Raw genomic sequence first — 14,326 nt, 5'->3', positions numbered from 1 at the left:
GACTAGACCAACTTCTGGAATTCACTGTTATGTTCCCCATAGGCTTTTTTACTGCCTTCATTATCACAGGAACCAAGTCCCTTCTGGCAGCGCCCTAAGCAATGAGATGAATATCTGTCAAGTGGTGCTTGTTCTTTCATCCTTTTCCCTACAGTGAGAAGCATATGTGGGAGAAGAGGGGCATGGGAGGGTGCATTTAGTTAAATAGATGGATTCTGTGTATTTCTGATTTAGCAAAGGTGGAGAGGTGAGTGTAGCTCTGGAGGGAGATCATCCCACAGACTGTGACACATCCCTACAATTACTCTGTCTCTCACATCGATGAGTTTTATTCTAATAGTGAAGTGTTCTGTGCTGGAGAAATGAAGACCCAGAGCAACCTTAATGTTTGGGGTCTGGTTGCAGGGTCACTGCAAGGCAGAGAGCAAGGCCCTGAGCATAATTTGTCTGTAAGGAGGGAGGTTTGTTCTCAGGCACACACGTCCACCCCTGAAATGACTAAACATGGCTGTTCAATTGGAAATGCTGGACAAGGGTCAGAGTATGCTTTCCTAGAGCAGAGTGATCACAGAAATTATTTCTTATAACAGGGGCTGAGGGCTATATTTATCCAGAAGTGATCTCCATGGCATATGGCGACATGACTGTCTTATAACTTACTTAGGAAGCTACTTTTTTTTTTTTCCTGATCATATTCTTAGATTAAAAATGAATCCTTCCTTGAGGATATCAACAACCTGCTCAACTCGGGTGACATTCCCAACATTTACAACCCTGATGATCAAGAACAGATCATGATGGCTATGAAGCCCGTTGTTCGAGATCTAGGGCAGCAGCCCACCAAGGCCAATTTGATGGCTGCATACACAGCACGGGTTCGCAGCAATATCCACATGGTCCTGTGCATGAGGTACAGTTCAGGGGTAGGACTCACTGCTGTCAATGTTAATTATTCTCTCCTTGTCTTTTGCCTTGCATCACTTTGTCATTGGACCTTTGTTTCTAAGCCCCTGACTTTGGAGGAGGAATAAGATTTGCATACCACCTACCCATAGGACTGTATACTATTTTTACATTTTGCTAGTTTCAAGATGAAATTTGAAAAGTTTAAGAATATGATTATATGTGATCCAGATTAAATACAAGCTTCCTCCTCCTTCATGCACCATTGAGCTGTTTGTTACAAAAACATCGTGCTTGAATTTGGGGCTCAGTTGCACCATGTTTATTCATGAATCTAGTGCATAGTCCATGAACAGCTTGCTTGCTTGCAGGAGGGCTGCCAGAAGGTACAGGGCATTCTCAGTGCAAGTACAAGTGGAAGAATCAGGGCCATGATTTTGGTCTGGTGATGTGATCTCTGCACTCACCTGCTTGAAATAGACTTCAGGTCACATTTATTTCTTACCCCTTACATGTTCTCCCTAGGGAGAACATCCCCCTACTACCATCTTAATACTTCCAGAATATACCCAGGACTTCCAAGGAGTGAGCTGTGACACACACCTCAGGACATGTGGCTCACTGCCTGAACTTTCATTCCCCATTTCCCTCTCTCCTTCTTCTTCCTTGGGTATATTCCCTTCCTTCTTACTCTGTAAGAGTTCAGGATCGTTCTTCAGGGAAGTAAGAAAGCTATTTTAGCCTTGTATTTATAGCCAGTTGCAACATCTCTTTTCTACATGTCTTTCCCTCAGCCCAATAGGAGAAGTCTTCCGTGCACGCTTGAGACAGTTCCCCTCTCTTGTGAACTGCTGTACCATCAACTGGTTTAATGAGTGGCCTGCTGAAGCCCTGCAGTGCGTTGCCTCCTCCTTCTTGCACAGGATCCCACATCTTGGTGCCAGTACTGAAGATGTCAATGGAATGGTAGGTGCCACACTCAACACACAAAACACAGCTCCTGTGTGCTCAATGTGCCATGTCTCTAGATATACATAGACAATAGATGCAGGGCATACCTGCAGAAAGGTCCTACCCTGTAGCAGAAATGTTCCACGGCAGGATCATTCAACTAGAGAACTGGTTAGCTTTTGTATGCCTTGAAATGGCCATGTCCGTTCGTCCTCCTCTCTTTGGCATTGAAGCCCACACATATACATAAGCTCTGCTGTGACTGTATACTTAGGCTCTCTGTGGTTATCACATAGACTTGCCTACATGTTCAGTACTGAATAAGATTGTTTCTTTCCTTTCTCCTTGTAGATTCAAGTATGTGTAGAAATCCATCAGAGCGTGGCAAGTAAGTGCCAAGTGTACCTAGCAGAGCTGGCCAGACACAATTATGTCACTCCCAAGAGCTACCTTGAGTTCCTCAACATCTTCAGTTCCCTGATTGGAAAGAAGAAACAGGAATTGAAGACAGCCAAGAACAGGATGAAAAGTGGCCTGGACAAGGTTCGTCACTCACACCCAGGAGATCTTTGGGCCTGCCTTACCTGCTCTGATTAGTGTATTTATAGCTGCAGAGATGCAGTGAGATGCCCTACACATCTCCTGTGTAACAGGAGAAGGCTCATGCTAAAGCAAATGATAGCTATGCCTTCTGCCGGGGCCAGTCTTTCTGAAGGGCTGAGTCTGTAACAGCTCTAAAAGAATGATGGTCCCCAGTCTCTGGGGACCACAGACCACTCTAGCTCAATCTCTCAGCATGTTCCTTATTAACCTTTTAATTGAAAGCCCTATAACAGCAACATGATTCCACTGACACTATCATGAGCTTATGAAGTAATGCCCATCATGTACAGGCACCATTAGGCACTACCATTTATAAACACGCCACAGTGCCAGACAGTTGCTTAAGCAGGAACCAGGGCAAGACCTGCTTTGTACAGCCTGACACTGGGCAGGGAGCACCCACTAGGACAGCACAGCCCTTTCCTGGGGCTTTCCACGGCTGCTGCCTCTGCTCTCACTCCACTCTGCTCCCACAGCTCTTGCAAACAGCAGAGGATGTAGCGAGGATGCAGGAGGAACTGGAGTCTGCCCGCCCTCTCCTGGCACAGGCAGCCAAGGACACACTGGCAACCATGGAGCAACTGCAGGTACTGCTGCTGGACAGCCCTGCATTGTCCAAGTCTGCTCAGACTGGACACAGGGCTTGGGGAGGCCATGCAGGGGTTGTATGAAATCCTGCTTGATCTGACAGTAAAAAGGCCTCCAATTAGCACATCAGGTATTTATGCAGAGCAGCACCGCCAGCAAGAGTGGCCTTCTGCTGGGGTCCCTGCTCTGGTGTTGGTGGGAGCCAGTCACAACCTACCAGCCAGTTGCTAGCAGAAGTGATGGCTCACATGCCCCTGTCTGAAACCACAACCCGGGGTCAATCAGCCAAGCTACCAGCTCCCTTTCCTCCCTGGTTTAGATCCTTGCAAGAACAGACTAGCAACACTACTAACACAATTCTCAGGTGGCCTGAGCAGCTCTAATCCCAGACTGTTGTTGCTGAAAGGGATCATTCCCCCACACCCCATCCCCAGGGAGCTGATCCAGCTGCAGCCTGCCCCTGCTGGCCCAAACCTCAGGGATCATCACACACACAGTCACTTCTGCCACTGCAGAAGAAGGAACCGTCCTCTTGTTGGCTGTCACTACCTTCCCACCTCCTTGTGTTCCTCCCTGCCTGTCTCCTACTGTGGGACGGCCAGACAGAGGGAAGAGACACTAACATCATACAGCTCTGCGTGCAAAGGGGAAGGAATCTGCAATCTCCCATGTTCCCACATAGCAGGTAAAGATATGGCTATATTCCACATTCCCTTTACACGTCCTGGTAGTGTTTTAACCCTGAGGGTAGGCAGAAGTCACAGTTTTAGAAACAAAACCCTCAGCATGTATTCTTATTCCTCCATCTCCCTACACATTTGCATCCCTATACATCCTCTCCCTTTGCCAATAGGAAAAATGGCTAGAGCAGCTAATTCCTGCAGGACTAACACCATTCCAGGCCCAGCCAGAGCCAGAGCTTTTGGATGATCTCTACAGGCTGACAAAAGCCTCCTGCCACTATGATGCAGAAAGGGGATCCCCTCCAGCAGTTAGGACTGAGCATGTCTCTGCTAGAAGAAAACACATGACCTGTCAGGACAGCTGTGATCCTTACCTAGCAGTGCTGAGCCAAGCCAAAGGGGTGCCCTGGCTCCAGCACACTTCTGAGGCTGTCTCTGGTGTTGCAGGTGGACACAGCTGTGGCTGAAAAGACAAGAAGTGCTGTGCAGGCTGAGGAGATGAAGGCCAAAGTGAAAGCGCAGACAGCCCAAGCCATTGCAGATGATGCTCAGAAAGACTTGGCTGAAGCCCTCCCAGCCCTGGACGCTGCTCTTGCCAGCCTGAGGAACCTCAACAAAAGTGATGTTACAGAGGTAACTGGGTTGAGGGGGAAGGTGGCAGAGCTGGGTCTGGTCCTGGACAGTCTCTCACTTTGCAGCAATTCCCCTTCTATAGGCTTGCAGCATCCCCAACCTTTTCCAGCATGTCTGTCCATCCCCTTGGGCTCACAGTCTGGGCAGCTGCCCATGCAGCTTCTTCACTTCACTCCTTTAAAAGCAAAGAGTTGTGAAGGGCAGAGGCAGGAGCTGGCTCCTGGGTGTTCCTACATGTTGTTTCCAACTTGTGCCAGAGACGGTCTTGAGGAGGGCTCACCCCATGGTACTTGTCCGTGGGGGTAGGTGGCAGGCAGTGCCACAATGCAACCCTGAGTATTGACTGCACAACACAGGGACAGATCTAGCAGCACACTGTCTGAAATAGCAGGCTCTTTTGAAAGGTGATCCACCACAGGCAGAGAAGAGGAAGAGGCAATGGCTGGTGGGCTGACTTCGAGGAACACTGGCTTGAAATAGGATAGTTGGAGAAAGGAGGGTGATTCTGAGCCTGGCAAGTGTCACAGCCCATAGCCAAGACAGCAAACTCAGCAAGTACAAGATTTTATTGCCCAGGGTATAACAGCTCTGGAGGCAAGGGACAGGCTTATTGCTCTGCAATTGTGAGTAATGGACCTTTTTATTCCCCACAAAATATACAAAACTCCTTTCCCCAGAAGGTGAGGAAAGGAGGAGTGTCAGTCCACTTGCCCCTAGCACCTATTCTCTTGTAGAGTTGGCATGAGAAGTCTCCTGTCTATACAAGGCTTCCAATGCCAACTCACAAGATACATCAATTTCTTTCATATCATCTATCCCATCCACCAGCTTTGGGAAACTCTTCATTTAAGGAATAAGCTCCCTGCTTCTTTTAAGCCCAGCTGCTGCACCATGACCCAAGTAACCTGTCATGAGCTAGGACCACCAGAGTTCTCTCCCAGTCCAGGATTGATGACCCAGCCCAACCAAAAGATGGCACCATTTCTGTGGCAAGGAGTGAGCATCCCTTTGACCTACTTACTCCTTTGCATAAGGCAGCTCCATCACTGGTCCCTTGGAGGAAGCTGACACCTGCTTCTCCAGCTCCTCCACCACCTCTCTCAGCCAATCCTCATTGCAGTAAAAATACACATAAAGGTTGCGCTCTGTCTGCAGGATAGGGCTCTCCAGAGATCTGCGTTTGACCTTCAAGTCACTCAGGAGGGCTGCCAGCTTTTGGTAGAGGTTGTCCTGCATGGTGATCAGTTGCTGCATCATGTCTGTGATCTCCTGAGGGGCAGAGCCCAAATACATGTGAACATGGAGAAAATCCCCCTCTTTCTGCCACCTATGGAACAGCTCAGCCCACCAGAAACAGCTACCCACCTGGCTCAGGCCTTGAAACGCATCCGGTCCAAGGAACAGAGGTAGCTTACTGGGCCACCTTGGCTAAGGCAACCCGATCGCTATACTTAACAGCACATGTGAAACACAGTAAGAATTGCCTTTGTCCCTCAGCCAGCCACTGCCTCATTGGATAGCTTTTGGGACAAGGCAAGGATCAGGCCAACCTTCTCCTCTGGCTCTGTCAGCTGAGAGGCAGTAAGTTCTCCCCCATGCACCCAGAGAGGATGGCACAGAGGGCTCTGACTCACAGCTCTGTGCCACCCAGCAAGGCCTGGTGGAGCCGGAGTGCTTGCTTACCGGAGAGGAGAGCTGCAGCTGGTTGGAGCTGTTGTACAGCAGCTGGTAGAGCACCTCTGTGGAGGACTCCAGGGCAGGGAGCTGGGACATAGGAGCTGCCAGCTGTGCTTCCAGCACCCTATGGTCCTGAACCAACTGGGAGCAATGGGCTGCTATGGCCTCATAGCTGTGGAAGAGCTGCTCCTCCCAATCTTGCCCCACCAGCATCTCCCAGAGTCTGCAAGAAAGGACAGCCAGCCAGAGGTGTGAGCACTGTGCCAGCACTGAGGAAGAACAGGGCTCAGGGGACATTGTACACTGTAGGACTGGGATGCAAGCAGCTGTGGGGCAACAATGAGAGGACAACCTCACCTGGTGAGCAGCCCATGTCCTGGAGGTCTGGGAAGAGCACCATAAAGGATCACACTGGCTCAAGAGCCAGTCAGGGACTCCTTGCTACCAGACACCAGATACTCTAGAGCTGCGCAGGAAAGACTGAGAAGCCCCTGTCAGTGCAGGACACCCAACCAGAGAAAGCTCTGGCTCCAAGCAGCTTGTGCTTTCCTCTGGCCCAGCTGTCCTTCTCCATGGCTGAAGGCTTGCCTCTGCACTCTCCACCTTCACATCCTAGGAACACCTCTGTTCTTCCTACTCATTCCCTTCTCCAAGCCCATGCTTTGCTGCAGCAGCCATAGCCAGCCAGGAAGAAGCAAATGCCATCTTCTGGGGAATTTCACACTACTGTGGAGTCAGGGTGCCTCTGCACTGGCAGAAGAGCACTGCTATACTGCCTGGTAGCTTGGGTCTGCCACATGCCTCTCCCATTCCCATGCCACCTCCTCCACATCTAGTTTGTTCCTCATGCACACACACCCCCAGGCCCTTACCGTACAGCAGAGAGGTCTTTGGGGTCTATCCATACGCGTGGACAACCTTTCTGGGAAGAGCTGGCATCCTTGAAGTAGTCCTGCTGCTCCTGCAGCCTGGTCTGGGCTTCCCCCATAGCAGTTTTCATCTCCCCCAGCTGAGAAGCCTTCTGGTCCAACTCCTTTCTCTCCCATTTCAGCTGGAGCTCCAGCAGATCCAGGCGGCTGTGCTGGCTTGCCAGCCAGGCAGCTGCCTCCTCCTGCCTCCTGGCAATGTACTGCAGATGGGCAGCTTCCAGGCTGAGCTGCCTCTGCAGGATGGGCAGGCGAGAGAGGCAGGCCTCTGCCTTCAGCAGGGGTGGCAGCCGGTGGGTCAGGATCTGTGTGATGTCGCAACGCAGGGCATGAAGCTGCTTCTGAAGTGTGGCAGCCTGACTCCGGAGCTCCACCTCAACTACATGCTGTGCAGGGGGAAGACAAGACAGGCTGGTGTCAGGGTGCACCACTAGCACTGCCTGGCTCTGCTACCCCCTCCTGACATGTCAGCTGTGCTCCAGCATTCAACAGCAGGGACTGCCTGCAGCACAGGCAGACCCTGCCACAAAGGATGGTGGAGGAAAGGGAGCACTGGCCCTACCTGGTTCTCCTTGAGAGCTTCCAGAGTCCTCTGGGCCCACTCCAGCGCAGCACAGTTGCCTTCCACTTTTGCTGACATGACTATAACCTCCCTCTGGGCACAGATATGTGCTTTCTCCATTCGGCTTAGCTCCTTCCAGTAGTGGTCTTGGTCCTCCAGTAGCTCATCTCCATCAGTCCCAAGGCTTTTCGGCATTGTTGTTTGCTCGACATCCACTCTCTCTGTGGCTTCCTGACTGCTATCTCTCTCTTCCTCATCCCCCATGCTCAACACCTCTCTTCCATTCCTCCCCTCCACTAGCAGCTCTGCCTTTGAGCCTCGGACCAGTATTCCTTGTCTTACTGCTGCCACCCCCCATGGTGTGTTTGCACACTCTTGATAAGGAGCTCCTCTTCTTCCTTCCAGTATGTTCCAGTCTGAGTCCATCTGTGTAGCAGCCTCCAGCCTTTCCTTCAGGCTGCTCTTTCCCTGTGCACTTTTTCCCTGAGCATCTGGAGCTTGGACACTCCCTGGTAGGACCCACTGGATGAAACCCTCAAACATGTTGGTGGCCTGTTGTTCTAGCTCTAGGTAAGGGCCAAGATCCATCTCGCACATCAGTGCCGGCAGCCGGCCTTTCCCCACATCCCCATGCCACTCTGCCAGCTGCTTTGCAGCCTTGCTGATCTGGCTCAGGACAGCTCTGGTTTGGAAGGCTTCTACTTCCAGGTCCATCTGAGCCTTCCTCAAGTCCTGCTTCACCACTTCCTCCTCCTCCTCCAAACACCTCAGCTCCCGCTGCAGGTTTGCTGCCCAAACCTGCAGCTTGCTGTGCCGCCAGAGCTGACGGTCACGATAGTCCTTCAGCTCCTGAAGCTCCTGCTGCAGGGCCTCCGAAGAAAGACTCTCATCATCTGGTATCATGCTTGGCAACTGCAGGACCTGGTGGCACATCTGTAACGCCTGCTCGAGAGCATCACCTTCCAGGATGGGCTTGCCTGCAGCCAACAGGGCATCGTAGGCCTCCACCTCAGCTGGACTCAGTAAATTCTCCTCACCCACTGTGCTGCAGAACCACTCGAGGAACTGCTTTGTCTGAGGGCAGTCAAAGAGCCAGTCAAAGTCCTTCCCACACAGCTTGTCTGCGTGGGGGTAGACCAGCCTCAGTGTTGCCACAAACTCTGCCCCTCTGTTGACCGTGTCCAGTGGGAAGGCCTGGGAGTATCTCTGGCTGAACATGGCAAGGATGGTCAGCACTAGAAGGAAAAAAGCAGGAGTCATCCTTAAGGGTCCTGACACCCACAGCCATCTCAAGGGTGCCACAGCGACATTCCTAGCTCCCTGCTTGAGGAGAGACTCAAGCAGTCCCTCCATAAGTGCTGCAGACCAGCTTATGGGGTGCAGCATTGCTACAGTGAGGTACAAGGCAAATGAGAGCCCACAGAGCAAGGGAGAAAGCCTGCCCATGCCCCATTTCCATACAGCCTCCTCCCCAGGGCCATACGGGTCTAGCTCCTTTGCTAAGACATCTTCAGCCTGTCAGAGCACCAGGGCAGGCTTTTTCAGCTCATAGTTTGCTCCGTGCCCTTTCAGATAACCAGCTTTCCCTTCAAATACCTCTGTCCTTTCTGCATGTGCACTGCATCCTCTAAATGTCCTGCCACTGGTCCCAGTCTCCACTGGGCCAGCTGAGGGATGAGCACCCCACCTCACCAAGAACCAGGCCAACCCGCTGTCTCCATTTGGGTTTTGAAGGTACGAGCAATGCAGCGGCCTCCCCTCGGTGTGAAGATGGTGATTGAAGCTGTCTGCATTATGAAAGGAATCAAGCCCAAAAGGGTGGCAGGAGAAAAGCTAGGCTCTAAGGTGGATGACTACTGGGAGCCAGGCAGGGGCCTTCTCCAGGACCCAGGGAAGTTCCTGGACAGCCTGTTTAAGTATGATAAGGTAAGTGGTGGCAGAGGGAGGCTGTGACCAGGGATCAGGTATTGCCTCACAGAGATCCTTCTCACAGCAATGAAGCTTAAAGCTCTCTGTGGGCAACACCCCTCAGCGCACAGAGGTTGAGGGCATATTTGGCCTGGAAGTCATTGTGTTAGCTGGCTGCACTTCATTGCCTTGGGCAATGGGACCCAGATGCACAAGTCTTGCCCTTCTGTCCTTCTGCTCCTTCCATGTGGAAGAGCTGGATGGAAGCGATTTGGGAAACGATTTACCCAATCCCACAGCCATACCTCCCAGGCCTCAAAACACAGCAATTTGATTCCTCTTGCTCCAGCACAATGCCTTACCCACCCTGCAGCCACTGGGTGAAGCCCTTTGAGACCCTCAGTCAGATCTCCAGCACCCTTATCACCGATCTCCTTTCTCTCCCACCATTCCTTGCAGGACAACATTGCAGACACTGTGATCAGGGCCATCCAGCCCTACATTGACAGTGAGGAGTTTCAGCCAGCTGCCATCGCCAAGGTCTCCAAAGCTTGCACCTCCATCTGCCAGTGGGTGCGTGCCATGCACAAGTACCACTTTGTGGCCAAGATCGTGGAGCCCAAGCGGGTAAGAGGCAGCGTGACCCAGTTGCTCTAGGTGTTAGGGAAACAGTACTAGCAGCCCCCTTCTGCAGAATATGCTGAGAATCACCATGTTCTCCAGGTCAGGACATGATGTTCAGACCAAGCCTTAGCAGAGCCAAAGCCTCAAAACCCATAATGTAATAAAGTAGAAGAAATCAGCCTAGAAAATGCTGGGACAGAAGTGGTACCTTGTTCTTAGTACAGAGTTCCTGGCTCAGCAGAAACTGTACTTACAGAACCATTCCCACATCTCACTAGTGTTTCAGCCTCAATCCTCTCTGAGCCTAGCTACTTCTTTATTGTTATTTTGAGGCAAGCAGAGGAACCTTTCCTCCTGTTCACTAGTGGGCCACATCCTGAGCTTGTGTAAGCTGGCACAGGCTCTTGGCTTTTTGGAGCTATGCAGAAATGCCTTCCTCACCCCTACATTTATTCCTGAGCTTGCAGAACATCCCCCTGGAGTTAGGCAGGTCAACCTTTGTCATACAGGGAAGGATCTCAGTATCAGCTACTGCTTTTATGGTAAACCAACTCTTGTTCCAAGGTCTCTAGCTTTTTGGGGAAGAGCCTGGCCATATGCTCAACATACCCACTGTTTTCTTGTGCATCTCTGCAGCAAGCCTGGCGGGAAGCAGAAGAGGACCTGCGTGCCACTCAGCAGGTCCTTGAGGAAGCTAAGGAACGCCTGAGGGAGGTCGAAGGTGGCATTGCCATGCTGCAAGCCAAGCACAAGATATGCATAGCCAAGAAGGAGGAGTTGGAGATGAAGTGTGAGCAGTGTCAGCAGAGACTGGGCCGTGCTGATTCGGTAAGGGACAGAGCTGGGTTCTGCCTGCTTGGATGAAACAACCTGATTTCAGGTCAAGGAGGACATCTGTGTGCCTGCAACTCAGGACAATCCCAGGTTGAAGCTGCCTGGCCAGATCTCAGCAGCACAACAGGACTGGGGAAGCTAAGCTAGCCAGGCACTGGTGTGAAAATGTTGTCCTCCTGTGCACAGCTTCTTTAGCCAGGACAGCTGAGAGCAGCCCAGTAATCCCAGGATTAAGTGCTCAAATCTGGGGACAGAATTCAGGATATGGCAGAGGCCACCCTGCAATCTCTGGTCAAAGTCACCTGGAGCATTATCCAGAGAGCAGCAGGTCCAGGACACAAGGTTGGACCACACAGCAGCTCTCATATGTGCAACTTATTCCACAGCTCATAAACAGCCTGGCTGATGAAAAGGTGCGCTGGCAGGACACTGTAGAGAACCTGGATTACAAGATCAACAACATCACTGGAGACATGCTGGTTGCAGCTGGCTTTGTGGCCTACCTAGGCCCTTTTACAGTAAGTGTGCAACGCTCCCTGCGAGGGGCTTGGTTAACTGCTCTGCTTTCCTGGCCTCTTGCTGTTGCTGGCTAGATCTGCTGGGAGAAAGGACTAGGGCAAAAGGGTGCAAGATCCCTCCTGGATCACTCTCTGTGCCAGAGGTGGCACAGGATCCCATTTCAATGGAAACAGGATGGTTTAGATGCTCACAGCAGACTAGCTGCAACTAAAAGAAAGGCTATGATTGTTCTTCTCGTGGCAGGGACACTACCGCACAGGACTGTGCAAGGAGTGGCTGAGGCAGCTGTCAGAAAACAACATTCCTCACACCAAGGAGCCAAACCTGATCAGCACCCTTGGAGACCCCATGGAAATCCACTCCTGGCAGGCAAGTTGGAGAAAAACCCAACACTTCAGGCTGAAGGTGCTTCAGGCAAAGGCTAAAACACTCAGCTCGCTAGGATCACCTCTACCAAAGGAAAGACCCCCAAACCAAACAGCTCAATAACAACCAAGCACCTGAACACTGCAGAGCTGGAATTGCTGCTGGGGCTCCTTGCACAATGAACAGGAGAATACCTGGCAGCATCCAGGGCAGCAGCAACTCTGAGGGCATCAGCCTTAACCTGTAAGGCTTCCCCTTTACAAACCACAGGCTTAGAGCAAAGCCCTGGCCATAGCCTGCCCAAGCCTAACTGTGCCAGCACAGCTCTGTCTCATGGCTCAGCTGCTTCAGGTAGAGCTGCAGCTTTAGGCTTAGCTGCTGTTAGAGGTACCCTCACCACCATCCCTTATCTACCACACTGGGACCACACAGGGGCCAGGGCAGCAAGGGCTTCTCTCTGGCCAGCAGTGTTGCACTAGTAGGTATTCCCAACAGCTTTTTCTACCCAATTAGATTGCCGGTTTACCCAACGACACCCTGTCTGTGGAGAATGGGGTAATAACACAATTCTCCCAGCGCTGGACTCACTACATAGATCCCCAAGGACAAGCAAACAAGTGGATCAAGAATCTGGTAAGAGTTGTGGGGAGGAAAGCCAGGTCTGCCAGGATAGGGGAAGTCGCTTTCTGTTAGGACCTGTGCAGAGCAGCCTCAGGCTTTAGACTCCAGAGCTGCAAGACCCCACACTGTCCCAGTCCAGCCTCCCCAGCACCAGACAGATTCCACATCTGTATTCATCCCGGGTGGATTTCCCTGCTTGGGGAAATCAGCACAGGGCAGGAGGGGCCCTGCTGTAAGCAAGTGAGGCATGAGATTCGCACTCTGGCTCTCCACTAGCATTCTAAGGCTCTTACAGCCTTCACTGCACCCTAAAACACACAGAACAACACTAGTATGTCCCATAACAGCATTTAGGGTCCCTAAGACAGAAGGGATCAGGGTAGCATTACCTGCAAGCACAGTCCCTACTGCCAGAGTGCTGGGAACACAGACCACCACCTCTTCTCTTCTTCTAGAGAGGCACCCACTGCCCTTTTGAAGGGTCAGGTGAGAGGCTCAGGCAGCTGCTCCTGTTTTGCTCCCCAAGGGCTTTTCCCACCCACCTGCTCTCACTTTGCAGGTAAACAAGCTCTGAGTTACCAGTGTGGGGCTCTGCAGGGGTATGGTTCTTTGAAGGAGGTTCTCCCCATCTCCCCCCCCGCTTTCCTGCTGCCTCATTGGGCTGTCTCTAGTGCCTGGTGACACAGACTAAACTTGCCAAAATAGCCAAAAACTAGCTGAGCAAGAAAAGATACCATTTCTGCTGCTCTGGGGAGCTAAATCAGCCCAGTGAGAGGTGTACCGTGCACCAGAGCTGGACGTGAAGGTGGGCAGGACACCGCAGGGACCCTGCCCTCCCCTGCCTTTCAGGAGAAGGTGAACAGCCTGGAGGTGGCCAAGCTGAGCGACCGGGACTTCCTCTGCAGTCTAGAAAATGCCATTACCTTCGGGAAGCCCTTCCTGCTGGAGAATGTCGGCGAGGAGCTGGATCCGGCTCTCGAGCCTGTCCTGCTGAAACAGGTCCCATGTCTCCCCTTGGCAAAGAGGGGCAGTGGGTACCTGGCTGGGGTGTAAGGGGGAATCTGGCCAGGGTGCAGTGGGATGTGGTGGATTTGTAGGTCTCTCTGGGCAGGCAGCACTCACATGGATACTGCCTGTTGTGTGCTTGTATGTCTTGGCCAGGGCTCCAACATGTTGGCAGCATCCTGCACACCCTGGTCTCCTGCCAGCAGGTGTCTTTGCCTGGGAAGCAGGGCCATGGAATACAGCTGCTCTATTCAGGTTCAGGCCTTCAGGTCTGCCAGGTGGCTTGAAGCTGCTCTGTCCAGAGACCCTTCAGACTCTCTCCCTGCTGCAGAGCCCAGGGCACAGCAGGATGCCTTCCCTCACAAGAGGTAGCTGTCCCAGCCTTCCTGTATTTGTCCCTGTCTGGTACAGACCTACAAACAGCAAGGCAACACCGTGCTGAAGCTGGGGGATACGGTGATCCCCTACCATGAGGGTTTCAAGATGTACATCACCACCAACCTGCCCAACCCTCACTACAGCCCTGAGGTCTCCACAAAGCTCACCCTCATCAACTTCACTCTCTCACCCAGGTATCTGCTTACCCCATTAGCTGCCTATGCTGCTCAGCCTCATTCTTTGCAGTCCTCAAAACCTTGGGCCTGTTGCCCCCACCCTCACCGCCGTGGCTTTTGTTGTAGTGGCTTGGAAGACCAACTGCTGGGAGAAGTGGTGGCTGCGGAGCGGCCTGACTTAGAAGAAGCTAGAAACCAGCTAATTGTTAGCAATGCCAGGATGCATCAGGAGCTGAAGGAGATAGAAGACCAGATCCTGTATCGGCTCAGCACTTCCGAAGGAAACCCTGTAGATGACTTGGAGCTCATCAAAGTGCTGGAGGCATCCAAGCTCAAGGCTGGAGAGATTCAGGTCAGAGGTGGAGGTGC

The 14,326-nt window shown here is 52.1% G+C and overlaps 1 protein-coding gene across 1 annotated transcript in view; it reads left to right on the top strand.

Annotated features, from left to right (window-relative positions):
• Window positions 1-14,326, top strand: part of DNAH1 (dynein, axonemal, heavy chain 1) — a 72,912-nt gene that overhangs the window by 50,412 nt on the left and 8,174 nt on the right. The window contains exons 51-64 of the mRNA XM_010573806.1: window positions 702-910; window positions 1,698-1,869; window positions 2,206-2,397; window positions 2,934-3,044; window positions 4,176-4,361; window positions 9,261-9,452; window positions 9,894-10,061; window positions 10,695-10,886; window positions 11,279-11,410; window positions 11,655-11,780; window positions 12,291-12,410; window positions 13,248-13,397; window positions 13,815-13,975; window positions 14,084-14,309. Of these exons, the coding sequence (XP_010572108.1) occupies window positions 702-910; window positions 1,698-1,869; window positions 2,206-2,397; window positions 2,934-3,044; window positions 4,176-4,361; window positions 9,261-9,452; window positions 9,894-10,061; window positions 10,695-10,886; window positions 11,279-11,410; window positions 11,655-11,780; window positions 12,291-12,410; window positions 13,248-13,397; window positions 13,815-13,975; window positions 14,084-14,309 (2,337 nt within the window). The remainder of the gene's footprint in view (window positions 1-701; window positions 911-1,697; window positions 1,870-2,205; window positions 2,398-2,933; window positions 3,045-4,175; window positions 4,362-9,260; window positions 9,453-9,893; window positions 10,062-10,694; window positions 10,887-11,278; window positions 11,411-11,654; window positions 11,781-12,290; window positions 12,411-13,247; window positions 13,398-13,814; window positions 13,976-14,083; window positions 14,310-14,326) is intronic.

This window comes from Haliaeetus leucocephalus, unplaced genomic scaffold, assembly GCF_000737465.1.
Source record: "Haliaeetus leucocephalus isolate CR32 unplaced genomic scaffold, Haliaeetus_leucocephalus-4.0 Scaffold2, whole genome shotgun sequence".
In the NCBI taxonomy this organism is placed as follows: domain Eukaryota; kingdom Metazoa; phylum Chordata; class Aves; order Accipitriformes; family Accipitridae; genus Haliaeetus; species Haliaeetus leucocephalus.
This window is presented reverse-complemented; position numbering and strand designations above follow the sequence as displayed.